Source organism: Talpa europaea (assembly GCF_964194135.1).
Source record: "Talpa europaea genome assembly, chromosome: 8".
In the NCBI taxonomy this organism is placed as follows: Eukaryota; Metazoa; Chordata; class Mammalia; order Eulipotyphla; family Talpidae; genus Talpa; species Talpa europaea.
In genome coordinates, this window is record NC_140075.1 from 112,353,706 (window position 1) to 112,374,546 (window position 20,841).

The 20,841-nt window shown below is 44.8% G+C and overlaps 2 protein-coding genes across 2 annotated transcripts; one reads left to right on the plus strand and one right to left on the minus strand.

Annotated features, from left to right (window-relative positions):
* Positions 1-1,256: 1,256 nt before the first annotated feature.
* On the minus strand, positions 1,257-7,730 carry ZC2HC1C (zinc finger C2HC-type containing 1C; the record flags this gene model as incomplete). Its single annotated transcript, XM_084241367.1, has 2 exons — positions 1,257-1,520; positions 6,399-7,730. The coding sequence occupies 2 exons, from the start codon at positions 7,728-7,730 to the stop codon at positions 1,257-1,259; spliced, it is 1,596 nt and encodes a 531-aa protein (XP_084097493.1).
* A 7,168-nt stretch (positions 7,731-14,898) lies between these two features.
* Positions 14,899-20,702, plus strand: ACYP1 (acylphosphatase 1). Its single transcript, XM_084241383.1, has 2 exons — positions 14,899-15,082; positions 20,016-20,702. The coding sequence occupies exons 1-2, from the start codon at positions 14,999-15,001 to the stop codon at positions 20,229-20,231; spliced, it is 300 nt and encodes a 99-aa protein (XP_084097509.1). The 5' UTR covers positions 14,899-14,998; the 3' UTR covers positions 20,232-20,702.
* Positions 20,703-20,841: the final 139 nt, after the last annotated feature.

A 20,841-nucleotide genomic window follows, 5' to 3' on the forward strand; every position in this document is an offset into this window, starting at 1 on the left:
ATCAAATTGGTCTGACTTGTGAGCCCCCCACTCCTCACGAGTCACAGAGGAAATGAAATGAGTGAGAGGCCATTTGTTGTTTAGTAATACATCGATTTGTTGTGTGCCGGGTCACCACTGCCCAGGTGAAGTAGGGTGCTCTTTCTCTAGTATTTTAAACTAACAAATGGACGCCCTTGGGGGGATAATCTTACTATTTCAGATCAGTTATGCTCCTTCATCCCACCTCAACTGATAGCCCCCCTATCAGTGGGCCTTCGCTTCTCCCATTTAAGTCTAGAAATCACTCTTGTTATTTTAAGTCCCTGAAATGCATGTCTTGAGGGCCTGATTACAAAGGTGACTTGCACTAGGCATGATTCTACAAGGAATATTAAAACGATCTGGTCATGTCCCTTGAGTTTACTTTCTGAAATAGAAGTTTACTGTGGTGCAAGCAGCAGGGACACATGACACTGCAAAATCCCAGTTTGCTTTGCTGGTAGATTTTGTTGCTGCATTTCAGAAAGCCTTCCAACCAACATGATTTGAAAGAGTGCTATAATAGCTGAATTTTTTTTTTAACATATGAAACCAATTAGAACAAATGCAGAGACTTAGGAGTGTGCTTTCCGCACCCCATCCTGTAAACTGCATAAAGACGAGGCTCCGCGTGTCACATAGTACACCACAGGGAGGGGCTCCGATACCCTGGTGCCCTGGCTTCCATATGTTTATTGGCTTTTGTACAGGACCATGAACAGGGAGGTCAAGGAGAGACTTACACTTGCTTCCAGCAAAAATCTCATCTCTTGTAAGAGATACCAATTAGGTGATTACGATCCTCTGACATCAACTCATCTTCATGAGCCAACTTCTTGCAAAAGCAAGAAGAGCTAACAGGAACCACAGCCATACATTGCAGAAGCAGTGGCCAGAAGGCACCCCACATGCAGACACTTAGCACAACCCCCAAGCAAAGACCTGTGAGAAGAGTATAATGCAGCCTGCTCACTACACGGAGTGTCTCCACCTATTAGTTCTTAGGGCGGTAACAGGCTCACCAGCCTGAGGGGGGAATCTGCTGGGAAGCTAAGGCTGCTTTCTGCCTCATGCTGCTGAGCAGTGGGTCTCCTCACAGATTTCAGTGCTGCAGGCGTGTCTGGGAGACGTGAAATTTTTAGTTGTTTCTACTTTGCATCAAATTGTTCTCCAGTGTACTGCTAAAGAGAAGCAGAGCCTTCCAAACTGTTGAGGAAGGTGCCACTATTTTCTGCTCAACTGCAATGCTTCCTTGGAGGTGGAGGGCGGTTCTTGATGGTCTTACACTTGGGAACGTGCCTCTCAACCACCTTGGGAGCAAAGTAGCGGCTACAGTGAGGACACTGAATATAGTCTGGATTTTCTGCAGGCAGGATGGGCGGCAAGTCAGAGGGGTTTCCACCTTTGGCAATTATCTGCTGGACCTCCCGAGCCTGACGGAGGGTGCGGATGAAAGATTCATGCTTCTGTCTCCAGTTGCTCTTTGGAGGCACTTCAGCCTGTAAGTAGAAGGAAACTGGTCATTTATCTTGGCATTTCTCTCCTTTCCTTGAGGCTCCACTAGAGTGACAGGAAATAAAAAGCGCATTAGTCCGCCAGGTCAGAGAGAGCAGGAAAGGCACAGTGATGACTGGCCAGAGTGGAGGCGCTTATACGAGGCCTGCAAAGGGGGATAGTACTGAACGGCAAACTGTTTTCTCAGCAGAATCAGGGAGAGGCTCAGGGCTCAGAAGTCCCAGAGTGTGGCAAGGGGAAGGGATGCTGGACTGAAAATGGTTGGCCCCCAAGTCTCCTCTGCCACCTTGCACAGCCAGTGTCCAACCCTGCCAGCACCCTCAGAGGAGAACAGGGGCTCATTCTCTGCAAAAATTGATTGACATGTTTCAGACTCAGGAAAGCCAAGCACAGTGGAAACACGGTTAATCTCAGGGCTGAAAATGGGGATTAAGTGCAAGAGAGCATGATGAAGTGTGGACTTGGCAGCCTTCTTCCCCCACTCACCTCCAGACTACCCAGCACTCGCTGGCACCTTCGCAGGTGACTGAATGCACCGCGCAGTTGCGAGAAAAGTCAGTGGGTGCTGACTCTGGGGGTCCCAGCTGGAAGGCTCACTCTTTGATAACTCCCTTAATCAACAAGCCCCACAAAAAGCTTAAATATGAATGGACAGCTAAGTTTATCCAGATATTTGAATAAAACCCTAACAAGATAGGAACCAATACAAGCCCATGAACGTATACGCTGCGCAGTCCGGAAGCAGCAATAAGGCTGGTGGCAGAAGAAAACTTTTTTTCAATAAAACCCATAATATCAACAAAGTAATAAAATTGATTATATCTATAAAAGAAGAATAAGGGGTCTCCCTGGTGCCACAAGGGGTTAAGTGTCATCACTGTGAAGCTATCCGCAGACCTCTCCTGACTCGCCTGCTGCTCCCCTCAGCAGTGCGTTTCAGTCAATATGCCTATTCTGCTCCCACTCTGTCTCTGGTGAATCCTCTCATCCCCCCTCACCTCTGACCTGTACCCCAATTCTTATATGCATAAATAAATCTTAAAAAATAAGAATATATGTAATATGAAAAAGGAAAACTCAGAACTAGAAAGAACTATTATAAATTAAGACTTTGATAACTGAAAATAAAAATAGGAATGTGGGGCCTCCATGGTGGTGCAAGGAGTTAAACACAGCACTATAAAGCTATCCGCAGCCTCTGAAGCATGAGTTCGATCCCCCGGCCGGCCAGGAAGCTACCCACATGGTGCAGCAGACCTCTCCTGACTCACCCACTGCTCCCCTCAGCAGTGGATTTCAGTAGATCTGCCTGTTCTGTTCCCCACTCTGTCTCTGGTGAATCCTCTCACCCCCCACACCTCTGGCCTGTACCCCAGTTCTTGTGTGCATAAATAAATCTTTTAAAAAAATAGGAATGTGGTAATGTCAAGAAATTATTCAGAATGGGAGGAAAAGATCAAAATGAAAAGTTGAAAAGATTAGAAAATTAGAAAGTCAACCCAACACCCGATTAACTGGTATGCCAAAATTAAACGCAAGCATGAGAAGAAAATAAATAATATGCTTTCAGGAAAAAAAGTTGGTTTTATGTAACAGAGCCAGAATCAAAATGTCATCACATTTCTCATTCAAAAAAAAAAAAAAAAAGTTAGTGGGGAAAATAGCTTAAAAGTTCAAACAAAATCCTTTCCACCTCGAATTCTATACCTGGCCCTATCATTCATCAAATATAGGCTGTGTATATTTTCATTCATTCCAATATAAAAAATATTCCTCCCATGTACTTTTCCTAGTAAAGTTCAGAAAAGCAAGGAAAAAGAGAAACGCCAGAAAAAAGAAGATACGGGGGCCTCCCCAGTGGCGCGGCAGTTGAGCGCTGGGTTGTGAAGCTGCCCGCAGCCTCTGCAGCGCTGGTTCGATCCCCGGCTGCTCCCCGGCCACCGCAGGAGGGTCCCACATGGCGCGCAGACCTCTCCTGCCATGACTGCTGCTCCCCTCAGCAGTGTACTTCGGTCCTTCTGCCTGCTCTGCTCCCAGCTCTGGCTCTGGTGAATTCTCTCACCCTCCCGTGCTTCTGACTGTACCCAGTGCTTGTATAAATAAATAAATAAAAATTTAAAAAAAGGAAAAAAAAAAAGAAGATACAGCAGGCCAGGAACAAGCAACCCAACACAGAAGAGAAGTAAAGAGAAACCCCAAAACATCAGGTCTGCACATTGAGAACAAGCAGTCCAGACTGGAGCAGGGGCGCAGAGAGTGGTGGAAGGCAGGATCCCCAAGTACAGATGTCAGACAGAGAGATTATGAGAGGTGCTTGCACACTTACAAAAACAGTAACAGGTGTCAGACATGGGCCTGGGGGCGCAGGAAGGAATGCTGGGGAATTAGAGACAGTCACGTAGGAAAGCAAACTAATGACAACCTGAATCACTTATTAACTCCAAGCGCATTGAGCAGGAACAGAATTGTTCAGTCATGAGGGAACAAAATTTACATGGCCATTAGAATGCAAAAGCTGATTACTGATTTAACCCAAAATTGTGATTCTACTCCAACAGAAGGATAAGAGAAGCATAGTAGGAGGAGCAGGGATATGAAAAAGACCTTAACCCACAGTGTCCATAAGAGGAAGTCAACATAGAGTGTGCAAAATTGATAAATCAAGAAAATAAGCATGTTATTTAGAAATAGGGAGCTGGACAGCAGAGGTCATCTGACAGAACTGAGGACTGCCTCGGGGGAAAATGAGGGGCTGGAGAGCAATGAGACAGGAGACTGCCGATCTGCATTATAGGGCATTATCTGGCTTTTAAAATGTAGTCAAACATTATTTATGTTAAAAAAATTAATTTTCAAAAGAAGACAAAAGAAAGGAGACAAGTACCTGTTTGGTGAGCTGTGATTTTTTAAGATGACTAATAGGAAGAGATGGCTATCAAAGGAGGGAGCTGTCGGGAAAGTCTCTTACTAAAACAGACATGAAAGCAAGAGCATCAGTGTTAGATGTATCCAGGAAACAAAAAGAATTAAGGGAAAGTTCCTCGACTCTATGATACGTACATTTTATTCCTTCATCGTGTTGAAATTTTATCCACTTAGCATTTATTAACCATAAAGCACAACAATGTGGTCCCTGTGCTCAAGTGCTTAAGTACAGGGACGTGAGTAAGAGTCTGCTAGAAGGTATATGAAGATTAAAGGATACAAGAAAAACCACCTGTTGTGAGTGCGCTGAAGGAATGACAGGGAGACTCACATCACCTGTCTTCCTGAAACACAAAGTTTGGAAATAAGACTTGAGACTTTTCCAAGGACAGGAGTGCACCTCAAGTCGGTTCCTTTCTGCCTTGGTGCTCAAAGCAACACATTCCCCAAATCACTTTCCAAGGTATCTGATCGCAGAAACCCAATTCTTTTGCTTCTCTACAACTGGGTATAGGAATTTAAGAAGCATAAGATGTTTAAGGTTCTGGCCAGAAGTAAACTGCTACAATGTGACAGAGAGCACTCCAGTGGATTCTTGGATTGACCAGAAATAAAACAGGAAAGAACAGGAACTGGTGGTCATATAATTATCTACAAGAGCAAAATGTTGACTTCTTATTGGAAAATAGTTTTTAGGGATTATCTCTGAAAACTGAAGGAATTTGCTTATGGTAATCCTCCAAATTGTACTGGAAAAATAACTCTTACTGCAAATAACTTCTAACAGCCATCCAATAAATGTGTTTTTAAAGGCCCCAGCAAACATGCACATAGATTGTAAAGTAGGTACGAACAAAAGGTGCTAGTGCAGGAAAGGGAGGGTTGGAAAGAAATGATCACAGAATGACATGCTTATATTTTGCTAGAATATTAGAATGGGTGGGGCCTGTGAACTCATGTGGTCTAGGCATTCCCAAACTTTGAATGATTTGCTTACCACTTTCACTTTATACCCCTTACTGTTAATTACTGTTTTTCTTTACATTCAAGATTGCTGGACATTAAGGGCTTACTATGTTGCTATATTCTTCTAATATACACTACAAGGGCTAAAATGAAGCTTGTCAGCATGCCACACTGAGAAACACTCACTTTAAATCCAAGCGGTAAACTCAACAGAGTGGGATATTTATAAGACAATCTGTTCTGACTCTCCAGAAGTGTCTGTGAAGATCTCTGAAACTTGTCATGTGTCTTATTAAGGTTCTTGCTTTTTACAACCTAGTTTTTCTGCAGCTAGAAATGTTTTGAGAGATAACCAAAAATAAAGTTCTTTACCCTTGCAGTGCGTACACTCTAAATGGGTAGAAAAAGAATTCCAAACCCAGCTGTGTTTCGTGTGTTTACTAAGAAGGTATATTCAAAGTGGGCCCATCTTTAAAAAGAAGATACAATCATAAGAGTAGCAGCATGCTACTTTGGGGAAGTGGCAGAGTATATTATAAAAAGCAAGGGAATTCTCTCAGGGCAATGAAATGCTGCAGAATTTTCTTCTTTATATTTTCCATGTCTTTTAAATTTTCTATAGTATATATTTTATAATTAAAAGAACATATATTTTTTAAATCTAGATTTTGGAGTCATCCTGACTCAGATTTATAGGCTAACTCTGACATTTCAAATTGTGATTTTAAGCAAGTAACTTAACCTCACTGAGACTTGATTTTCGAACTGATAGAATCAGAGATAATAAAACCTTCGCAGGGTGTGGTGAGGATCGTAAGAAAAGCCTGTCACAATGGCTAATAGCAGACAATGTTGATTTTCACTTTCTCCCTATGGGGTACAAGAAATTTTTCTAAAGAAAATTGATGAGGGTTTAACAGGCTCTTATCCCTGACCCCTTACTCAAAGTTAAATCCATCAGGCCCTGTTACCTTGGCTGAGGCTGGCCCCTTCCAGTTCAAGTACTGCTCTAGTTCTGTGCCTTTGGCCCGGGCTCTGGAGGAATCAAACACTTTCCTCTTGGAACCCTGCATCCTGCTGCAGACGCTGGAGTGTTTCTCCAGCCTGAGCAAGAGAAACTTGCGTCCACAATGGCTGCACTCGCCTAGCTCCGGCTCTTCAGCAGAACAGCTGGAACCTGAGGAGTCCGGTGGTCTGGACAAGCTAGAATTGCTGGTGTATCCCCGCAAAGGACTGCCTGGAGCTTCTGGAGACTGAGAAGTCTTGTCTGTCAGTGGCCCGGAGACACGGTTGTGCATTTTGTTATTGCTTGCCACCAGTCTTTCCCTTTTGAGCTTCTGTATTCCATAATCAGAGAACTGGAATGGACTAGAATTTTCTTGAGATTGTCTCCAAGTTTTATCCTCTCTCCTGTCTCTGCCGTACACTTCCTCAGACCCAGGTTCTGGGGAGAAGGCAGGTCTGTTTGTGGCATTGTTATTCCCTTTAGCTCTCCTCCTGGGGTGTGTCACTCTCTGTAGCTCTCTTTTCTCATTTTCCTCAGCCTCTTCTTTTTCCCTCTGGATCCTTCTGAGTTCCTCCTCTGTCTTCTTCAGCTTTTCCTTCAAGAGGGTCTCTTTTCTTCGGATTTCCTCCTCTAGGCTCTCCCCTTCAGCCTCTAGTCTCTGGATTTGCACCCACTCGGTCCTATGGTAGCTTGCCATGGCGCTCTCCCTGTCTGTGGCAGCAAGAACAGTACCAAACACAGATGAATTAGTCCAGTTCCTTGAGTCAAAACTGCTGGATGAAAACTCTCGTGGCTCAGTGAGTTTTGAGGAGACATTTTGGTCCCTGGATGTGCCAGCCTCACCTGTACTTCGAGACTTCCGATGGAACACAGGTTTCAGTGGGTACGCCCGGTCCACTCCCACTCTCTTCTTTGTAAAGGGGATGAAGTCCTGGTTATTTGTTTCGGGAAACAAGGATTGAGGGCTGGATGAGTAAAAAAAACACTTTGCTTGTCCCTGGGGATTGCTTCCTGAATCTTGTTGACTGATTCCAGCACAGTGGGGATAGGAGTGGCTCTGGACTTTCTGGCAGGCGGTCCATTTGGGGTGAGTATAGAGATTGTCCCGTGTCAGTTCTTTGTTACTCAAAAGCTTTTGCTGGAAATTGTCCCTCAGATGCATCATTGAGGACTTCTGAGAAGAGTCATCTCGTTCATAGGGGTCTTGTTTGATTGAGTGGAGTCCTGGAGCTTCTGCTTTATTATAAGGGAGCATAACATCCATAGGCAGACGTGGCGCCAACTGGAGACCAGCCATTCAGGGCCTGACTGAAGCCTAGGAGAGATGTAAATCAGATATTTGTAAGAAGTTTGGGGTTCACCTCTACTGCAGAAGTAGACTATTACTACATTTTTCCTATCCATATATTTCCCCCTAAATTTTTCTAGAAACAGTGGTGTTGGGTCTGTCAGAGCTCTCTTTCAATCAGCATTTGGTGAGTGCTGACCATGTGCCAAGGACCGTGTTAGGTCCCAAGGATGAAAAAATGAATGGAATATTAGTGTCCCTGTCACCAGCCTCTGCCACACACAGGAACTGCCCCTGCCACATTACAGTGTCCTCTGTAGTCAGTGGAAAGAGCTGTTGGATTGAAAGTCAGGTATAAGGCCTGTGGCAAGGCCAGGCAACTTCCCCTGGCTGGCTCCAGTTTCTTCACCTGAACTGAAATGGACTTAGGCTCATGTCAACCCTGCCCCCCCCCCTTCTGCCCACCAACATTTTACAGGTATATGGCATAAAGAGCTCTCGGGGCTTTCTTCCTGCTGACTCCAAAGACCTCAGAGGCCGCCCAGGGCCTGCTACAGGTGTCTGGCTGTCAAAATCTCACCCTAGCAGTCCCCTCAACTATCTCGGTGGGCATGGAGGGTGGAGGGTCTGTAATCTAAGAACTGGAGTCCACCTGACCTAGCAGTGTGGGTTTAAATTCCACTGCTAGGGATCTACCCAAAGGACACAAAAACATTGATTCAAAAGAACACCTGTACACCTATGTCTATTGCAGCACTGTTTACAATAGGTGAAACCTGGAAACAACCCAAATGCCCCAAAATAGATGACTGGATCAAGAAGATGTGGTATATATACACCCTGGAATATTATTCGGCAATCAAAAAGATAAACTCATGCCATTCTCAGCAATGTGGATGGAGCTAGATGGAATTATGCTCTGTGAAATAAGCCAGAAGGAAAAAGAAAACTATCAGATGGTTTCACTTATAGCAGGAATATAGGGGAACCCAATAAGACATCAGTGTAAAAAAATAATAACAGTACAAAACACAACAAAACAAAAACAGACAATTATAAACCAGAGACATCCCGCAGGGGAGGAGGCAGGAGAGGGATCAGAGGGAGGGAGGGAGGAGCACAGGGGACTGAGGTGATGGTGCACGGATGCCTTGGGGAAGGAAATTCTATGGGGACTACACCTGAGTGAGTTGGGGGAAGCAAATATTGTTTAAAAAGATAAAAATTAAAAAAAAAATGAACAATGATGTAAAAATATATAAATAAAAAATCTTCAGCTTAAATAATTAATTAATTAATTAATTCGGGACTCAGAAGTGAAGTTCTGTCCTGGAGGTCAATCAGGGCGCCCCCCTAGGGACTTCGCTTTGGGGACAACCTCTCGTTTTCCCGTCCATCGGGTCCCCAGGAGATTGAGGGTGCTGTGTTCGTGTGTCCCCACCCTTCCGCGTACCTGAGACTCTCGCGGACAGCTCTTGTTCAGGGGACACCCCAGGACCTAGTTTTCCCGACCCGACACCCGCCCAACCGACCGCCGCGCGGGCGCTCTCCGCAGGCCTCTGTTATTCCCGTTGCCTGGAGACCAGCGCCCCCTCCCGCGTCCACCGGGAGGGCGCAGGCGCAGTCCGCGCGCGGGCCCGGGAGCCGCCCGCAGAGGGGGGGTGCAGCCGGCCCGCGCGGCGCTGGTGCGGGAGCCCCCCAGCTCCGCAGCTCGGCCCAGCCCTGCACCGGGGGAACGCGGGAGGAGCAGGAGAGGCTTCTCTGGGGCTCCGTCAAAGAACTTGTGTTTTTCTGAGAATATGCTCCCTCCCGGGCCCTGGGGTGTGTCCTCTGGCAAAGCACGAGCCCCTAAACATGCCCTCAAGGCATTCTGCAGCAGGATTCCGAGGTCCGCTCACTGGACGCAAGTGGGGCTGCTGATAGCCGCGGTTAGCACGCTCGGCTGCTTTGTGCTGGCCTCATGTACGGCTGTCTTTCCGCGCTCCTGCTCGCCAATAGTTTGGTACTTGCTGTCAAATGTTAGCGACTGGGCTTGCTTTTGCTACGCAGTGTCTTTTACGGTGTCGTTTTGTGGCCAATCTAGTTATTTTGACAGGATGTTTTACTTTGGTAACCCCGGCCCCCTCTTCTTAGGGCCCATGACTCAGCCAAATGTAATGATAACAAAGTTAACTACCAGGTCAAAAATAATCATTATAACCTGGTTTCAACACTGAGTGATACTCTATAACTTGTTAACATCAGAAGAGAGTTTGTCTTCATGCTTCAGTTCATTTGTGTAAACTGTTTGGACCGGTCAGCTTACTTTTTTCCTGTAATTACTCCAAAGATTTATGCCCATGGAAAGTAATATAGACAGCAGTAGTCAGTGTTAATACCTCAACATGTCATCTTACAGCTTTTCCATGGTATGAAGAAATTGCTCCTTGGGCCTTCCAAGGCTGTCCGAATTCTCTTCCTTTTTTCCTTCTCCAGTTGACTTCTGGGTGTGTGAAGTTCAGACATTTCCAGTTTCTCAAGATCCCAATTAATCTCAGCAATGGGCCTCCCTGTCATCAACCGTGGAGGCCCACCCACCCGTCTCTCTCTCATTAGTCCTGTTATGCCCTCCAGGAACTGACTCTACCCCTTCACTCCTCCAGTTTGTTAACTTCAAGTTTTATCTGTCCGCACACTCCTTCTCTTGGGTTTTAAGCTGTTTAACTTTCCCCTTCAAAACAAATCTTACTTCCCTTGACCTGCCATGGCGCCTGTCACGTTAGAGTCCCAATCATTTCTTCACTTCTTAATAGAACGCTTTATGCATTTGCTGCCCCACTTCTACATCTCCCTCTCATTGTCCAGTCCATTTGGTCTGACTTTCATCCTTTCCATTTTATTTAACTGCAAGACTACCAGTGACCTTCCAGAGACATAGCCAAAAACTGGTACTTCTTCAGCCTTCTCATTTGACTTTTTTAGCTCCTTGGCACTCTCCTCCTACTTGCTCCTGTGCCTACCTGATTTCTTCTGTCATGTCCTTGCTCCTCCTTTTTCTAGGCCTCTGGCATTTATATCTTTCTCATGCCTGCCCCTATTAAATGATGTAGGTGTTCTCCAAAGTCCCTCTTATTTCATATGTGTGCATTTCCAGACATTCTTCTAGTCTCTTCTTAATGATTTCAACCAAATTCTGAGATTTCAGATCTCACCTATGTTTAAATGATAACCAGTTCAGTTCTCTCTCCTTGGTTACAGGCTCAAATTTCCAACTGCCCAGTTAGTACTTACCCATAAATGTTCCTTAGAAACCTCAAACTCTGTATGAACAAAGAGATTCATCATGACTGGGAAGAAACCAAATTCATAATCATCTCACATTCCCCAGTGCACTTCTCCAGTGTTCCTACTCATGCTCAAAGAATCCACCATCTGGGCCTCCCCGGTGGCGCAGCGGTTGAGCACTGGGTTGCGAAGCTGCCCGCAGCCTCTGCAGTGCCGGTTTGATCCCCGGCTGCTCCCAGGCCACCAGGGGAGGATCCCACACGGCGCGCAGACCTCTCCTGCCACCTGCTGCTCCCCTCAGCAGTGTACCTCAGTCTGCCTGCTCTGCTCCCCACTCTGGCTCTGGTGAATTCTCTCACCCTCCCGCGCTTCTGACTGTACCCAGTGCTTGTATAAATAAATAAAAAAATAAATCTAAAAAAAAAAAAAAGAATCCACCATCTTCTATTCCTGTTTGTTGGCCCTCTCCTCTAACTGGCTGGCAGACAGTTGAATTTACTTCTGCAATGTCACTCATATATGATCCCTTCTTAATACGTCTACTACTCTCAGTGAGTTCCTCACTTCTTTTTGGGATGGCATCACTTCTAACTTCTATTCTTGCCTTCAGCATCTGCTCCCAAATCCTATCCTTCGTGCTAGTGCCTAATTATCCTTGTGACTTCTGATCTTTCATTCTTCTACCCAGTGGATTCCTATTTATCTATAAAGTTGAAATATATGGTTTATCATGGTATTTCAATCTGCCAGATTACATCTAACCTACCTTTCCAGCCTTGCCTTCTCAGCATCTAACCCAGTAGATTTAAACTCTGACTGCACCTTAAGACTCTCCGGAAAGTTATATCTGGAGGTGAAACCTGGGTGTTGGTATTTTTATTTTGGATTTTTTTTTTTAAAGATTTGTTTCTTTATGCATACAAGAACTGCGGTACAGGCCAGAGGTGTGGGAGGGGGTGAGAGGATTCACCAGAGACAGAGTGGGGAGCAGAACAGGCAGGTTGACTGAAATACACTGCTTAGGGGAGCAGCGGGTGAGACAGGAGAGGTCTGCCGCACCATGTGGGTAGCTCCCTGCCTGGGGATTGAACTCATGCTGCAGTGGCTGCGGATAGCTTCATAGGTTGCGTCTTAACCCCTTGTGCCACCAGGGAGGCCCAGTATTGGTATTTTCAAAAGCTTTTCCCGAGGTCTGGTGTGTAGCCAAGGTTGAGAACCCCTGGTGTAGCCACAACTGATTACTTGCACTTTCTTACCTCAATGGTGCTACCTTTACCCCAACTCCACATACTGGGAGGTGGTACAACATAGCATTTGTGGATATGGGTTCTGCACTCAGACTACCTGGATCTAAATCCCAATTCCATCTCTTAATGGTTGTGTAACCTTGAATGAAATACTGTTTCTTCCATAGTCCTTTTCCATTCTTCCCAGTCATGATGAATCTCTTTGTTCCTTTGTGCTCTCATAATATTTTCTGCCCCTGGTATAGTACAGGGCTTGTTTGTGATGACCTCTCAGTGGATGTTCATGCAAATTACTGTGTGGTACATTGTATTGTCATTATTTACATACATATTTGTCCCTTACACTAAACATTATTTGAGGACAAATAATTTTATCATTTGCATGTCTTATATCATCTCATATGCTAGGTATGCAATCAATTTTTAATTCTATAGAGAAACTAGTTAAAAATTAGTTTGAGAGAGAAATATCATCCAGGCACTCTATCATTGTTTTCAAATATTGTCAAGCACAACATTCAATCTAACTCCCCACCTCCACCCTCCACACACCCCAGCACTAAGGTTGTATGATTTTCCAGGATCTGGATCTATTGTAAATTCATCCCACCTTGCCAAGTCTGCCAATGTTATGGTATCTTGTGTTATGAAGGGATGTTATATATCTAAGCAATCCAAAGAGGAAAATAAACACCTCAGTTTTCCTTCATACATATTCTTTTTTTTTTTTTTTTTTTGTGGGACCCTTGCTGGTGGCTGGGGATCGAACTGGCGCTGCAGAAGCTGCGGGCTGCAGAAGCTGAGGGCAGCCTCGCAACCCAGCGCGAAACCAATGCGCCACCAGGGGAGGCCCCCTGTACATATTCTTCATCATAAGGGTAGTTGGGATTCAAATGCCAGCAAGGCAACCCTACTTTTTTTTTTTTTTTTTTTTAAGAGGCTCTATCCACATTTTCTTTTTTAATAGAGGCATGCTTTATTTATTTATTTGTTTGTTTGTTTTGTTTACACATGCACTGGGTACAGTCAGAAGCGCGGGAGGGTGAGAGAATTCACCAGAGCCAGAGGAGGGAGCAGAGCAGGCAGAAGGACTGAAATACACTGCTGAGGGGAGCAGTGGGCGGCAGGAGAGGTCTGCACGTCATGTGGGACCCTCCTCCGGAGGCCGGGGAGCAGCCAGGGATCGAACCGGCACCGCAGAGGCTGCGGGCAGCCTCGCAACCCAGCGCTCAACCTCTGCGCCACCAGGGAGGCCCAAGGCAACCCTACTTTTAACAGTCATCACCCACAGCCCCTCCTAACAATTCCTTAGAAAATCATACAACTAGGTCATTTTGGCTGATTCAACTGTAATTCTGGGTCCTTGGGTTATTTTGCTTGCTACTAACTGACACATACAAGTATTATTTGAAACTCTCTTAGTAAGGTTTACTTTCCTGGGCAGCTTATCAACACCCAGAAGAATCATCTCTAATGGGAACTCCTATATACTTATCTTCCTGCTACCCGTTTCAGACTTGGGCATGACCCAGAATTTGAAGGAAACTGAAAGAAAAGGACAGGGCAGAAAGGTTGTAGTTGTTGTATTCAATTTATTTACTTATGATATTTAATTTTTTAAAGATTTATTTATTCATGCATACAAGAACGGGGTATGGGACAGATGCGCGGGAGGGTGAGAGGATTCACTAGAGACAGAGTGGGGAGCAGAACAGGCAGACTGACTGAAATACACTGCTGAGGGGAGCAGCGGGCACGACAGGAGAGGTCTGCTGCGCCATGTGGGTATCTCACCTGCTGGCGGGGATCGAACTCGGGCTGCAGAAGCTGCGGACAGCCTCACAGCGCTGCACTCAACCACCTGCGCCACCAGGGGAGGCCCCTGTGATATTTAATGTTTTTCATCTCCCACCTCCAGAACTTAAGGTCCTCAAGCCAGGGGTCCTTAATGTGTGCCCACTCCCTAAAACTGTGCTTGGCATATAGTAGCCTCTCGGTACTATTTATCTCAAGTACTCCTAATAATTTATCTCAAGTACTCCTTCGTCTGTCTTTCTCCCCGTGAGAAAATGAGGAAAAGGCTGCCGCTAGTAGCTGAGGCAGGGAGAGGGCTCCGTCGCGAAGCCAGCGTCCAAAACCCCAACCACAGAACCGCAACCCCGGCCCGCTCCCTCTCCCAGACTACCGCGTCCCGAAATCCCACCCTCTAGGCGGGCTTTGGGCCGAGAGCGAGATTCTTGATTGGTCAGGGAGGTGATTGGCATGAGAACCAGCGAAGGAGGGGCTGCGCTCTAAGTTCCGGGCGCGCTGGTTACGTTGGGGGGAGCCGTTGGCCTGGCGGCTGCAGGTGAGATCCGGGACGCCTGGGCGGAAGAGGAAGGTGAGCCGGGTCGGGCCCCGGGGTGTGCCTGTGGGTTCGGTTAGCCCAGGAAAGAAATGTTAGCCCTGGTAGCCGCGTGGAGGTCAGGGCGGCGGGAGGATGAAGGCATGGAGGCGGGGGCCCGAGAGGGAGGGTGTAGGCGGGTCCTGGGGTGAGCAGGTGATTACCCCACGGGGACGCCCAGGTGGCTCCTGTTACCTCACATCCCGCGCTTGCACTCGACCGCGCCCCTGCTCTGAAGCCGGGGACCTTACGGTCAGGGAGAGGTCGCAGAGATCCAGGCTGGAGAGGTGGGGGTGTGCCCCTTTCAGTCCCCGGGCTGGGGGTCCTGACTAGGATAACGAGGCCCCTGCTTTTTGCTTTCCTGGTCTCTGACAGGCTTGAGCATGGCAGAAGGGGACACCCTGATATCAGTGGATTATGAAGTTTTTGGGAAGGTGCAAGGGGTGTTTTTCCGCAAGTACACGCAGGTATGTGGCCCTCCAGGCGTTGGGGACGTGCCAAGGTTGTGAGCATGGGAGCTAGAGACACATTCCTGACAGATGTGAGCTGGAAGAAGCTGGCTATTTGGTAGCTGCATGGCACAGACGTGAGTTGTAGGACATGTTGAACATGCTTTGCGATGGGTAACCAGTGTACGTGGAAGATTCGTCTTCTGTTCTGATTGGTCTTTTCTGACAGTGCTCCCTGACTACCTGACACATATTAGTGAGCTGCTCTCTTCAGTGAAGAATATCCCCCCACCCCCACCCCCCTCTGTTGTGCTGTCACCAAATCAAGTCACAACTTTTGTGGGAAGGCTAACATTGATGGAAGAGATGACATTTAAATGAATTCATGACATTTGTGTAATTTATGTCATTGCTTCCTCTGTAGCTGCTGCCACTGTCTTTTTTTATTGAGGTATCAGTGGTTTACAACACTGTATGTGATTGAAAAGCATAGGATCACCCCTCTCCAGACTCCCCACTTCATTCCTTTACACTGGTTTTGGCATGTCCCCACACCACACCACTGCCCCGGCATCCTCAGCCCTCCACTGTCATCCATTATGTCCCCTTCCCTCTTGTAGACTCAATTCCACAGATTTCTAGGGTTTGTTACTGGTTTCGTTTTGCCTGACTCTTTGTTTCTCTGTATTCCACATGTGAGCTAAATCGTCTGTTATTTATCTTTCTCCTTCCCACTTACTTCACTTGGCATTATCCTCTCCATCCATTTTGTTGCAAATAGCAAGCATCAATCTTTTATTTTTTATAGCTGAGTACTATTCCATTGTGTTTATAGACCACATTTTTCTAATTCACTACTGCTGCCAATTTTTTTTAGAATGCTTTTACTCCTTTAACCTTACCCCATTCCCCCACTTAATTGATTTATTCTCATTTTGGCTTTGAAAGAACAATTACCTTTTCCGGAGGAAGATTTTCTAATGAAAATATTCATTCCAGAACAAGCGATGGAAACACTGGACATGGGGCCTGTACTCCTACTAGAGTAACAGAGAGTAGTTAAGGGGATGAATAAACTCCTGAGAGCCTCTGCCCCCTTCCTCAGTGTCACTGATCTTCCCTCAATATGCACACACAAGTGCAATCTCAATTTCCCTTCTGTCTTGTGTGGTGTGTGGGGGGGTGTCTTGGGAGTGTGGGAGAGTTATGAGGCAATTACCTTCCCAGTGTATCTCCAACCCCAAAGATAATGAGTTAAGACTGAAGAACTTTCCAAATGTCACATTCCTGGGACAGTTGTACTTAAAATTCAAGTGTGAGTAAGAAGAGATGGCAGAAAGGGTGAAAGGACATGTAAGGGATGGTGCTGAGGGGAAACAAGAGTAGGGGGCGCTACAGTCAAGCAGACCTAGGTTTAGATCCCAGTGACGCTGTTAACAAGCTGTGTAGCCTCAAACACTTCTGTGTAGCCTGAAATACTTCTGAGTTTTTTTAAAGATTGGTATGCGAATACCTACACCAGAGGGCTGTAGAGATGAAGCACCTGCAGGTCTTATAGCCTTTTTTTTTTCAATACATAGTAAATAATAAGTGTTGACATTTTTCATTATTGGGTAGAACAGAATGGGCCTCCTAGTGTCTGTGGGTCTCTTGAGCCTCCTGCTCCCTTTTCTGAGGGTTTGGCTTTGCCTTGCAGGGTAGTGCCTCCTTGTCATTTCATTTTAGGAAAGAAATCTCCTTTCTCAATACTTTGCCTCTCCTCTTGAGGAGTTTATGGAGTGTTTTTATCATAAAAACATTTTGTATTTTATAAAATGTTTTTTCTTTCTCTATAGAGATGATAATCTGGTTTGTTTTTTTAATCATTATGGTGTAGTTATAGAATGGCATAGTAGTTTTTGTATGTTGAACCAAACTTGTATTCGTGGGATAACTCCATTTTTCATGGTATAGAATCCTTTCATATGTTGCTGCTTTGCCAGTATTTTGTTGCAGATTCTTGTATCTATATTCATAAGAGATATTCACATGCAGTTCACATGATCTGTCTGGTTTTGGTCTGAGGATAATACTGACTTAATAGAATGATTTCCTCTGTTGTGGGGAGAGAGTTTTTGAAGGACTGTTAAAGGCTTCTTTAAACATTTGGTAGAATTCGCCTGTGAAGCCTCAGTTTTTCTTTGTGGAAAGTTTTTGGCTTCTAAGTCAGTCGCTCTGCTTGTCCATTCACATGATTTCTATTCTTGTTTCAGTCTCTGTAGTTTGTGTTTTACTAGTAATCTGCCTTTATCTAATTTGCTGACACACGATTGTGCATAGAATTTTTGTGAGGTAATGTTCACTTCATTTCTGGTTTTTCTGATTTTTTTGAGCCTTCTCTTTTTTCTTGGTCATTGTATCTAAAGATGTGACAATTTTGTTGATCTTTTCCAAGAACAAACTTGGTTTTATTGATTTTTTTTCCTATTATGTACTAACTCCTGCTTTAATACTTATTACTTCATTTTTTGCTTATTTTGAGTTAGATTGTTCTCCTTTTTCTAGTTTCCTAAGGTGGAGGCCTAAATTATTGGTTGAGGGAACTTCTTTTTAGATCTAGACTAGAGTTGGTCATTTCAGATGACTCTAACCAGAACTAACCTCATGGAGAATTAGCTTTTTGGAATTTTCTTAGGAAAAAAAATGTTTATTTAGGTATTCAAAACTGAACATGAGCTAGCAACATGATACTATCATTTAAAAAATAAGAACAGAATTGAATACATGCATGCGTGCATGCGCACATCCACTCACCCCCCCACACACACAACCTGTGGGTACTTCCCATTCCTAACTCCAGTCAAGTTTAGAAATTTTTATTAACCTTCAGGAGTTTAGATAAATTGCAATATAAAGATTTATTTGACTGTTACCTCCTGCTCAAAACTCAACATACTCATTCTTTTTTTTTTTTTTTTTGTGGGACCCTCGCCGGCGGCCGGGGAACAAACCGGCGCTGCAGAGGCTGCGGGCAGCTTCGCAGCCCAGCACTCAACCACTGCACCACCAGGGGAGGCCCCATACTCATTCTTTTTTTTAAGATATATTTATTTATTTATACGAGCACTGGGTACAGACAGAAGCGCGGGAGGGCGAGAGAATTCACCAGAGCCAGAGCGGGGAGCAGAGCAGGCAGAAGGACCGAAGTACACTGCTGAGGGGAGCAGCGGGCAGCAGGAGAGGTCTGCGCGCCATGTGGGACCCTCCTCCGGTGGCCGGGGAGCAGCCGGGGATCGAACCGGCGCCGCAGAGGCTGCGGGCAGCTTTGCAACCCAGCGCTCAACTGCTGCTCCACCGGGGAGGGCCCCCCCCCACTCATTCTTTTTTAAAAAATTTTTATTAGTTTTTTTTTTTTTTTTGCATAGAAGCACTGGGGTGTAAGCTAGAGGTGGGGGGAGGGGGTAAGGAGGGGGGAGGAGAGGATTCACCAGAGACAGAATGGGGAGCAGAACAGCAAGATCTACTGAAATACACTGCTAAGGGGAGCAGCAGGTGAGACAGGAGAGGTCGTCTCATCTGCTGCGCCATAGATAATATGGTCACAGCGCTAAGACCCTTAGGCCACCAGGTAGGTCCTCAACACATTCATTCTTATAGGTAGTTAAACGTATAAGGCAATGCTAAAGAACTGTGGATAGCCAACTCTAAGTAAATTTGAAGCAGAAGAGTACAGTGGTTACACAGAGTCACTTGGGTGTGGAGTTAGAATATCAATTCTCTTTATTTTCTATAACTACTTTCAGCATTTAATGCATGTTGTAGGTATCTCCTGTTTTTCTTTATTAGTTTCTTCTGTATTCCTTAAGTTGTATTTATTTGACCATTTTTGTTCAGTCTACAAATATGTCCTGTTTTGAACATATCTGATTTGGTGGATACGTCATTTCCTCATCAAAAATATTGTGCTGCACAGAATATTTTCCTTGGCCAACTCCAGCAACTTCCCACATTTAGTCAATCACTGCTCTGGCATTTGGACATGCAATAACGTTAATTCCCATTTTCTTTTGTAATCTGACACTCCTCTTAGATTAGATAGCTTTAATAATCAGTAACTTATATTATTCCTAATTGTATATTTATAGAAATATTAAGTTACCTCTAAAATATTGCTACCATTTCCCATTTTCAGTCTTTCCACAGTTTAATAATTTAAAGGAAAGAACATTGAAAAACTAAGAAAACAATACAATGATTAGTTGGTCTTCATAAGCTTATTCAACTTTAAAGCTATTGTAATTATTTAGGCAGAAGGAAAGAAAGTGAAAACCTAATAGTTATGTAGTTTCATGAAACTTTGGGGTCAGAGGCTAAATCACAAGCTGCTTTTTTCTTCTCCAGGAGATGACAGAAAAGTGAGTTTTGAATGGAAGATGAAAACCTTGAGTTAGTTTCTCTACAGTGAGAACAATGGAATGATTTGCCCAGGAAATTGTGAAACACTCTGTAATGATCTTTAAAGATATAATGGACACTTATTCATCTGGATTTGTTTAGGTGTGGCCCTGATTAAAGACAGAGAATTTCATGCTTTTTCTATTTAATACACCCAATAGATTCTTGATTAGGAGAATGGAAAATGATACAGCCAGTATCCTAACAGTCAGTCTTAGGGCATTCTTTTGAAAGTGTCTAATTTGGTCTTACTTAAGTCTTTAGTTCAAACCAAATTGACTACATCATGAAAATTTCTAGTGCCTGGTTTTATAGTGTAGAAGGAGGAAATGGAGTCAGGTGCCAATATTCATGTTGGCATGATTGTGAGAGTCTCCTTGCTGTCCTTCTGTTTTGATCTAGACAATATCAAATTAGTTTCAGTGGCTTAGTCCTGGGCAAGACTCTGGCAACAGATGTAGTCTCACTTTGTTTTGCTCAACTTTATTGAATTTCTTTTTTTCTTTCTTTCCTTTAGGCTGAGAGTAAAAAGCTGGGATTGGTAGGCTGGGTCCAGAACACTGACCAGGGCACAGTGCAAGGACAGTTGCAAGGTCCCATCTCCAAAGTGCGTCATATGCAGGAATGGCTTAGGACAAAAGGAAGTCCCAAGTCACACATCGACAGAGCAAACTTCAGTAACGAGAAAGTTATCTTAACGTTGGATTACTCAGATTTCCAAATTGTGAAATAGTGGCCTGAATATAATTTTTCAGGATAAAATAGGTGGTTGTTCTTTAATGTAGGAGATAAAACTATTCTGTGTTCAATGTTAGAATTTATTTAAGTTATTTTAGTATACACCAGACATTTGAATGTTACTGTATCTTATATGATGGAGGAATTACAGTTGGACACAATTCTAATCAATAAAAACACATTGGAACCTTCTGCGTGGGGTACTTTTATTTTTTGGTGAATTACATTTTATTTTATTTTTTTTTAAATGTATCCTTTTTCTTAAAGATTTTATTCATTTATTTATACAAGCACTGGGTAAAGTCAGAAGCGCGGGAGGGTGAGGGAATTCACCAGAGCCAGAGCAGGGAGCAGAAGAGGCAGACCGGCGAAATACACTGCTGAGGGGAGCAGCGGACGCAGCAGGAGGGGTCTGTCGCGCCATGTGGGACCCTCGCTGGCAGCCGGGGATCGAATCGGCGCTGCAGAGGCTGCAGGCAGCTTCACAGCCCACCGCTCAACCGCTGCGCCACCGGAGGAGGCCCTGGTGAATTACATTTTAGACAAAATAGGGGGTATTTATTCCAAAGACATCTGTGGGAAGAGAATTTTGAAGTTAAAGAGAT